We start from the raw sequence: 10,393 nt of genomic DNA, 5'->3' as shown, positions 1-10,393 counted from the left end.
AAGAAGGTCCTGAAAGAAAAGTCGGAAGCTTTCCCCAAACTACTATAGATACGTCATCGTTCTGCCCCATATGTAAATGTGCAGTGCATTGTACAACTATGCCTGCAAAGTCCACATACAGTATATAGTATGCACTGAAAAGTCGAGTGTTTTATGATCCACAGTAGTAGACTGTACAGGAAGTAAACTACCGGTTGGTCTCTTCAGTTAATTAATTATATACTCGTTTATTATTAATTGCGGTATTTATTTACATTGCATCATTTTTTCACCTAGTAGACAGTCATCATCTATTATTTTGTTTCGTACAAAACTTGATTGTTGAAATTTTTGCTACCAATTTTAAAGCGATTGATGTTGTAAATTATCCATCATGAGTGTTACTCACGATGTGAAGGGGCTAAAGGAAGATGACAACAATTTTGTAAGTTTTATTAGGATTGATTGATGTTGTAAAGAAGTCAAAAAACTAGTTTAACACCTAATATTCAATTCCAAATGCGGTACAGTTGAAAAATGATTGCATACATTTGGGATTAACCTTGCTGATGGTAGTCGATTGCGTAGGCAAAATGAAGAATAGAACTAGAGATCGAAATGATTCCATAAAGATCTACGTTATATAGTTTATTGTCATATTATTGAAATTAACTGTTTAAATCTTTGTTTTTTACCGATTGTAACTACAGTAACTAGCAATTAAGAATTAATATATTTGTATGCAACTCTCCTTGTTAGTCCTGGCGCGAAGAGATTAAATTAATTTTTGTCACAAGCAGATATAATGCAGTACGCAAAGTATAACGAGCATTGGTTCTACTAGTATATTATAATTTACGGTACGTAATTTACTATCAGATTATTGCGAATCCATCGTTAAGTCTTTCCTTTCTACGTATTGTAGAAATACTTTCGACAGCCATCACAGTGACCACAGTAGTAGTAATGCACTTAGCTTGTCAGGAATAGAAAGATCGAATCACTTCTCCTTTCTAGCAGACTCATTTTATACGATAGCATGTTCATGATCTGCAAGAAGGACATGGACTCGTATGATGTTGCAATGAATGGTGGGATCCTTCTTCTTAGGTTAATTATAGTTATATTAGTCGAGGGAAAATCTCAATTCCAGAAAATGCCTACTATACGTATAATAAATGTACATTATATTGTAGATGATGCTACTGTCTGATCCGCTTGTCAGCAGACAGCACCAATGATATCAAGGAATCAAATTAGTTCTCTTTTTAACTAGTCATTTTGTAGATTAAAACTTAAAACTTATTGATGATCAGTTAAAAAGGACATGCACATTGTACAGTATATTATATTTTAACTATTGTAATGGATAATGATACCCCTCTTATCTGGTTGATAGTTAAAATTACCCTACGAATAAGATCAGCAATTGATCATCATCTCCTGTAACAATTAATTATTATTTTGATCAGGATATCAATTTTACTTCAGTTTCGGCTGACAAGAGCTTGCCATGTTTCTAGTTTCAGTGGTTATGATTGTTTGTCTGCTTTATTTTAAAAATCCTCTGATCATTTCCCTGTTCGTTTGGGGATTATCGGTATTTTGCTCAGCGTTGTCGATGTTGTTTGTCCTTCGGTGTTCAACTATGCGCGTATACATGTTGCACTTTTAGATTTCTATATGTAAACGTAGCGTAAATTACTAATCGATAATGAAGCTAAGTTCTCTTTTTTAAATTTTGATCTTATTAGGATCCAATTGATTCGGACGTGGACTCATCATCAGATATAAGTGGCTATTTTGTTTTAAACACGCAAAGTAGCTTAGATAGCCCTAACATTTCCAGTAGCGACATCACTCATTTTTTACTCAATACTGACGATAAAGCTATAATCAGTGATGCAGATAGTTATTGCTTAGTGGATGACAGCACCCTCACCGATGTAGACCAAGATACGCAATGCAGTCAAATCGAAGCTTCCTTAAATTCTGATAATAAATCTGAGAAAAATGAGTCTACGATTATTGCTCAGGCAGACGAGGCTGTAGAATTAACTACCGATAATGATACAACATCAGTTAACCAGATTGTACCGGATGTGATGGAGGCAGATTCTAACTTTTTGTCTGAAAGCGAAATGACGGAACCGAGTGGCATTATTCCTAACAAGTCTGCCCTAATTGAATCAATCAATCAAAATAAAAAAGTCGTTACTATTGGGTGCAAGAAAGAGTTACTAGCACCTTCAAGCTACACCATTATTGCTGTGATTGTCTGCTTGATTAGCATGATGATTATGTTTCCTATGTTTCAAGGATCTTCTAAGCATATTATTGCCAATGAGATGTCATTAAAATGCGAAAACGACACCCACAACGTGGAAAAACCGAGCGATATTTGTGTTACTAATGAGGTATTCTTACAAAAACATTTTTCTGTGTTAATCTATAATATAAATGAATACGTGGAATGTCTAAGGCATGAAGTTGGCAATGACCCATTAAACAAGTGCAACGCACTATTGCAAAAATTTGCAGACACAAATTATTACAATAAGACTAAATACAACCTTGCCACTCAAAAGTGGATTGCTTCCATAGAGAATGAATTATCTAAACTAACTAAAGGAGTAAACAAACTACTTATTCAGGCTAAAGTTGAAAGAAAATGTGCTGATAAGACTTGGCTAGAATGGATAACTGGAACAAGCAAGAATTTTATGAGTTGGGTAACAGGTACAAAGGAAAACAACAAAAATGGAATCAAAAATAACACAGAACCTAATAACAACAGCTGGTTGCGGAGAACTGGATCCGCTACAAAGACCTGGTTAACATGGATATCTGAAAAGAGTAAGAATATTATAAACTGGCGTGGACCACTAGGTGCATCTAGTAGTCCATCTAGCTATAAAGAGACAATTCAAAAAGATAGCCAATTATCGAAGCATTCCACCCCTGAAAATAGACCTGCTGATAAAAGTGAAAGGAAGATCGATGCAGATAAGATACATAAGAAGGACGAATCATCTAGGGATTTTTTAGCTGAAAATAAACACACTTCTCAATCCTGGTTGACATGGATATCCAAAAAAAGCAAGAAAGCGACAAGCTGGGTAATGGGTAGAAAGAAGGGAATGGGGTATGCCGATAAGTTTAGGTTGAGTTGGCTAATGGGAAAGAGTAAAGATACTACAAATATATTAACAGATGAAAAGAAAACTGAATTAACAGATGAAAAGAAAACTAAATTAACAGATGAAAAGAAAACTAATAAAAACAATATTCAAGAGAAATCAGAGCCAAAATCGCCTAAAACTTCATTTCCTGCAAATGGACATACTGACGAAGCTCGGCTAGCACAGATACTTGAGAAGAAGTGGGTAGTAGATGAAAAGACGGACAAGAATGGTGCGGCTCAAAAGAGCTCAACGTTATCCAACCATTGGTTTCCCAGGAATTCACTGTGGTTAAGAAACATGGGAATATATTATAATCGACAAATGAAGAAAGCATATTCTTCTATTAATCGGATCTTCAATAAGGCCAAAGAAGGCAGCAAAAAAATATTTCGACGCGGCTGACAAATAGCTTGCAATAGTTTTACTTTGAAGGATTTGTTTATTACACCTCCAATAATATTAAAGTATTCCTTTAAGTCTTGTTAGCATTGCAATGTCTTCAATACTGTATATGTAAGGTTTAGGTAATGATTTACTTTGTTATGGTACATTTTTGCGAATCGTATGGCTCTTTATCTTCCGTATAAAAGTTAACTGTAATTGAAATACAGCGGACTGCAGCGAATGATATTTTGATCATTTTATAAATTTAAAATATTAAGGTGATAAGGTTTAGGTAATAGTATCCTGTATCGCATCGGGGATACCTGATATTTGCACTTATATTTTCAGCTTAACATCTTCAAAATGGCTGTATAGTAACCATAATTTGCAATCTCTAGCACGATTTGTTATAAATAAATGTCAAGATTGCATGATAATATACATTTTATATTTTCATTGACTTATTACATCGTGATGTATAATAAAATCTTTTATTATCAAATTTTATTTGCTTATAAGTTTTTAGTTTAGTATTCAGCTTAAAGATCAAGTTTGGACCATCATTTATTTATCTTCTATTAGTGACGAAAAATTAACCTGTATGTGACAGCTATAGAATCAAAGTAAAGTACCAGTACCGGTTGGGCTTTTTAATTAATTCTTTATTTTTTATATTATTATAAAAGAAAAGAAGGTTTCGTATAAGAGGGCTATAAAATCGAAGCAGATAGAAATTAACAATTAAAAAATTACTTTAATGTGTGAAACTGCCAATGTGGAAGGTCATCGTCGACTTTAGAATGGCCAAAGCCTCGATATTTAAAAAGTTATTCCATAGTATAGTACTTTTAATTATGTATTTATTTTTCGCACTAGTAACGCCGTGCAGCTATTGTTAGCTATATATGTTATGGTAATTAATATTAATTACGGCTTTTATTTATATTGGCAATATGCGCATATCTGATAAGTGTTTGCATCCGTTTTTACACTCTACACACACATCATCATCTATTATTTCGTGCAGGACTTGATTGTAGGAAAATTTGCTATCAATTTTAAAACGGCGTGTGTTGTGAATTATCGATCATGAATGCTACCTCCGATCTGAGGATCCTAAAGGAAGACGGCAACAATTTTGTAGGTTTTGTTAGGGTTTATTGATGTTGTAAAGAAGCGTAAAACCTAATTTCACGCCTAACGTCCAGTTTCCAATCCAGTATAGTTGAATAATGATTATATACTTTTTGAATTAACCATGCGGGTGGTAGTCGATTACCTAGGCATAATGAAGGATAGAACTGGAGATCGAAATGATTCCGTAAAGATCTACTTTATGTAGTTTATTGTCCTATTATCGAGATTAACTGCTTTAAACCTTTACTTTTTACCGATTGTAATTAATAAGAATTGATACAATTTTATGGTATGTACTCTGTTTGTCAGCCATGGCGCGCGGCGAGATCAAATTAGTTTTCATGACAGCGGATATAATGCAATACTCGAAGTATAACAAGCGTGGGTTCTATTAGTATATTAATAATTATGACAGTACGTAGTTTCATTGTCAGGTTATTAGGAATCAGTCGTTAAGTTTTCCTTCTTAAGTATGGTAGAAATGTTATTTACAGTCATCACAGTGACCACAGTCATAATAATGCGATCTGTTTGTCAGGAATGAAAAGATCAAATCACTTCTCCTTTCTAGCTGAATTATTTTGTACCATAGCACGTTCATGATCTGTAACAAGGACATGTTTGGTATTGCAATGGTGAGATCCTCCTCTGGCTAAATGTAATGATATTAGTCAAGGGAAAATCTCAATGCCAGAAAATGACCTACTGTATGTATATCGTGGATGATATTACCGTCTGATCCGCTTGTCAGTAAACAGTAGCAATGACTTGGAGAAATCAAATTGCTTCTCTTTCTAGCTAGTCATTTTATATGTTAAAACTTATTGATGATTATGATCAGTTAAAAAGGACGCGTACATTGTACAGTACATTATTATCATGGATAGCGATATCTCTCTCATCCGATTGATAGTTAAAATTGCCTTACAAATAAATTCAGCGATTGATCATCATCTCCAATAATAATTAATTATTACTTTGATCTTGATATCAATTTTACTTCAGTTTTGGCTGACAAGAGCTTGCCACGTTCCTAATTTCAGTGGTTATGATTGCTTGTCTGTTTTATTTTAAAACCCTCTGATCATTTCTCCGTTACTTTGCGGATTATGTGTTAAACTATACGCGTATATGTACTGTACTTTAGATTTTGACGTGTAAACATAGTGTAAATTACTAAACGATAATGACGCTAAGTATTCTAATTTTAATTTTTATTAGGGCCAAGTTGATTCGGACGTGGATACATCATTAGATACAAGTGACTATATTGTCTTGAAAAGTCATAGTAGTTTAGATGGGCGCAATATTTTCAACGGCGATATCATGAATACTATACTCGACGCTGATAATAAAGCTGACGCTATAATCAGTGATGCAGGTAGTTATTGCTTAGTGGATAGCGGTACCCTCGCCGATGTAGACCAAGATATGCAATGCCGTCAAATCGAAGCTTTTGCAATTTCTAATAATAAATCCGAGAATGGGTCTACGATTATCGTTCAACCAGACGAGGCTGTAGAATTATCTACCGATAATGATATAACATTAAGTAACCAGATCGAACCGGATGTAAAGGAGGCAGGTTCTGATTTTTTGTATGATAGCGAAATAACGGAATCGAGTGGTATTGTTTCTAGCAAGTCTGCTCTAACTGAATCAATCAATCAAAATAAAAAAGTCGTTACCGCTGAGCACAAGAAAATGTTACTAGCACCTTCAAGCTACATTATTGTAGCTGTGATTGTCTGCTTATTTGGTATATATATCATGATTGTGTTTCCTATGCTTCAAGGATCTTCTAAGCATATTGTTGCTAATAAGACGTCATTAAAATGCGAAAACGACACCCATAACATGGACAAACCGAGTGATAATGGTGTTGCTAGTAAGTTACTTTTACAGAAACATTTATCTGAGTTAATTTCTAATACAAAAAAATACTTGGAATGTCTAAGACATGAAGTTAGCCATGACCCATTAAACAAGTGCAGCGCACTTTTGCAAGGATTTACAGACACAAATTATTACAATAAGACTAAATACAACCTTGCCACTCAACAGTGGGTTGCATTCATGAACAATGAATTATCTAAGCTAACTGAAGAGGTAAGTAAACTACTTATTCAGGCTAAAGTTGAAGGTTCTGTACATAGTATACAGCGTAGTCTGTGTAAGAAACTTTTAAAGAAACAAACGGTAACGACAAATGATAAGGGTGATAGGAGAATATGAAGCAGGTCTATCAGAAAATGAGAACACAGTATACAGGTAGAAGGCTACAGAGATATAGAAGAGGATTCTACTGTCTGACGGAACAGAATAAATGCATCTGTTATTACATCTATATTATAACGTATAATTTTATACGTATGGCTACATTGATATAATACAGTAGAATGTCGATTCATTTTACTGCAATCCGTAGATGTGTTAATAAGTCTTGGCTAGAGTAGATAACTGGAACAAGCAAGAATTTTATGAATTAGGTAACAGGCAGAAAGGAAAACAACAAAAAAGGAACCAAAAATAACTCCGAATGTTCTAATAGCGGATTTCGGACAACTGGATACGCTGCAAAGACCTTGTTAACATGGATGTCTGGAAAGAGTAAGAATATAATAAACTGGCATGGACTACTAGGTGCATCTAGTAGTCCATGGAGCTGAGTAATAAATAAATGGAAGGACAAGCGATAGAGGCGATCCAAAAGGATATCCAATTATTGAAGCATTCAACCTCTGAAAATAGACATACTGGTAAAAGTGAAAGAAGATCGATCTAGATAAGATCCACAAGAAAGACGCATTATCTAGGGATTTTTTGAACTGAAAAGAAACATACCGATCAATCTTGATTGATATGGATATCCGAAAAGAGCAAGAAAACGGCGAGTTGAGTAGTGGGTAGAAAGAAAGGAGATGGGACGCAAGTAGATTCAAAAGGAATAGAGAATCCATTTCCTGAAAAAGGAATGGGTATGAGGATACATTTAGGTTAGGTAGGCTAATGGGAAAGAGTAAAAATACTACAAATGTGTTAACAGATGAAAAGAAAAATAATAAAACAATATTCAACTAGAACCATCTAAAACTTTATTCCTGCCAATAGACATACTGATAACGCTCGGTTAGCTCGGATGTATGAAAAGAAGCAGGTAGTAGATGAAAAGATAAATAAGAATGATGCGGTTCAAAAGAGCTCTAAGTTATCCAATTATTGGTTTCGAATGAATTCGCTGTGGTTAACAAGCATGAGAATATACTGTATTCTGATCGACAAACGAAGAAATCATATTCTACTATTAATTGGCTGAGAGATAGCTTGCAATTGTTTTACTTTGAAGGATTTGCTTATTATATCATCGATAATATTAAAGTATTCCCTTAACTCTTGATAGCACTGTAATGTCTTAAATATATGTAAGGTTTAGGTCATGATTTACTTTGTCTTGGTACATCACTATGAAACTATGGCTCTTTGTCTTCCGTATAAGGTTAACTGTAATTGAAATACGGGCTTTGATCATTTTATAATTTTAAAAAGTTTAGGTGATAAGGTTCAGGTAAGAATATCTTGTATCTCATCCAGGATACCTTACTTGCACTTGCATTTTAAGCCCAACATCTTCAAAATGACTGTATAATAACCATAATTTGCAATCTCCAGCACAATTTGTTGTAAGCAAATGTCAAGATTGCATGATAATACACGTTTTTATTCATTTATTATATCATGGTGTATAATTAATAAAATCTTTTATCATCAAATTTTATTTGCTTTCCAATACCAGCACATCATTATTATCCATAATTCATTCTTATATCCTTCTGCCTGCGTCCTGTAGCTATATGGCGTTTGTTATGGCCTACAATGTACTGACTTGTACCGTGGACTAGCATCTAGTAGTTCATGTTTGTACACTATATATAAGATTTTATAACATTATGTTATGATTAGGCCATTTTAGCATAACATTAAACATTTAATTGTGAACAACGCTGATAGTAAGTATAGTTCTATCATCTATTCGACACTATGCTTTATGCAATGGCTATGATAACATACCATCTAATGCATATGACTGCATTTCACACTGCAACATACAATATGCTCGTACGGTAGGACAATTTCGAGCAGGTTGACACTGCAAGAGAATAATTAGACCTTTTGCATCCCATAATAAATAACGAAATGTATATTGAAGTAAAGTGAGATCTGAATAAAATAACATTGATAACAAGATTGCCAAAACTAGTAAAACTATGAATATCGAATGCCAAGACAAGCGAGATCGTAATCACGATCCATCAGAGACACATATTAAGGTCAAGCTTGATTTTCTAAACTGAGATGTCATAATTTCCAAAATTGCTTTAGCTCCAATTTAAAATCTTCTATTGACACGGAATATAAAATTACTGCACTACGCATTACTATTCATTGACATGGACTTAGAGATCTAGAAGTTCATGGCATTGAGTAGGCAGTTATTATGATTATGCAATGACAAAGACTAGTTAAATAAGTAGGAATGGAATCGCTAACCACTAGCATGAAAAGTTGAAGATATACTGTATACTACGTAAGGTAAAATACTTAAAATTAGTCTCTTATTACAAGTGCTCCGTATAGCCCCATACTGTACTTGCAAATAGATGATTAATCAAGCTTTGGTCTTGATGCAATCTCGACTGCACACCAGTGTTTTATGCTGCACGCACGTTTGTTTTTGCTGCAGATATTTAGACTCGTACATTACACTATAACATTCTATAATCTTTAAAATCTTAATTTCTTCCTGTCTGGATTAAAATGTCAGTTGCCATTAGCTGGTTAAGCACACATCATGCTAGGTATGTATTGACCATTACATAAAGATCCGTACAATTTTGCACAGTGGAAGGCAGAAGCACACCATAATCTACTTTGTTAGTTTCTTCTTTTCCATGCAGCCGGCTGTACAATATTTGCGTTATGTGCTCAATCAATAAGCATTTAAAAGCAATAATATCCTTAACATTTGTTAACCGCATCTCATCTACTGAAATCATTGCTATTACACTTCCTCATCTTGTTTTACATCAGTCAGTGCTGATTGCTTGGGCTCGTTGTTTTTGCGATCTTGATGACTTTGGTTTAATTCTTTTTCAGTTAATTCATTCAGAAGCTGCTGTTGAAGCATCGGTTTAAAGATGTAGATTCCACTGACTACACCAAGGACCATAGCAAAAATGACCTGACCAAAGTTTAACCTTATTGGAGCTCGAATCATTGCTTTTGCGTGCTTGGCTGATGATATAGCAGATAAATTATAGTCAATAAACGAATTGCTCCTCGATTTTGATGGTAGACAAGATGTGTTAACAGCTTTACTCGCCGGCTAGTACAGCAACAATAGTGGAGTGGTGTAGCCTACCAATGTGTCTATAGACTCTATAGTTCTGTACAGTATAGAACAGTGCTATAATCGTAAAAGCATACTATAGAAAATGCTGTAATTGGAAACACGAGTTGTATTAGGAGTTAGCTCGACCAACCTTTGCTCCGGAGTTACTAGTAGCAAATGGCTCTATACAGTATAATAAAGTATAAAGTAAACACCTTTTCTATCGTAGTGTATGAACAAGGGAAAGAAATTAAAAATGCAAAGTGCCTGGTATGAATTGTAGCAATATAATGTCATATCATGATGTGGTAACATCCAG

At 34.3% G+C, this 10,393-nt stretch overlaps 2 protein-coding genes across 2 annotated transcripts; both read left to right on the top strand.

Annotated features, from left to right (window-relative positions):
- Positions 1 to 373: 373 nt before the first annotated feature.
- TRIADDRAFT_54755 (uncharacterized protein) lies at positions 374 to 3,566 on the top strand (the record flags this gene model as incomplete). The annotated part of the gene is made up of 2 exons (XM_002111080.1): positions 374 to 424; positions 1,734 to 3,566. 2 exons carry the CDS (start codon positions 374 to 376, stop codon positions 3,564 to 3,566), a joined length of 1,884 nt encoding a protein of 627 aa, XP_002111116.1.
- A 1,430-nt stretch (positions 3,567 to 4,996) lies between these two features.
- On the top strand, positions 4,997 to 7,354 carry TRIADDRAFT_54754 (uncharacterized protein; the record flags this gene model as incomplete). Its single annotated transcript, XM_002111079.1, has 4 exons — positions 4,997 to 5,055; positions 5,278 to 5,320; positions 5,907 to 6,794; positions 7,175 to 7,354. 4 exons carry the CDS (start codon positions 4,997 to 4,999, stop codon positions 7,352 to 7,354), a joined length of 1,170 nt encoding a protein of 389 aa, XP_002111115.1.
- Positions 7,355 to 10,393: the final 3,039 nt, after the last annotated feature.

This window comes from Trichoplax adhaerens, genomic scaffold (genome assembly GCF_000150275.1).
Source record: "Trichoplax adhaerens TRIADscaffold_3 genomic scaffold, whole genome shotgun sequence".
Classification (NCBI taxonomy): domain Eukaryota; kingdom Metazoa; phylum Placozoa; class Uniplacotomia; order Trichoplacea; family Trichoplacidae; genus Trichoplax; species Trichoplax adhaerens.
The sequence above is the reverse complement of the archived record's forward strand: the minus strand, read 5'-3'. Positions and strand labels throughout refer to the sequence as shown.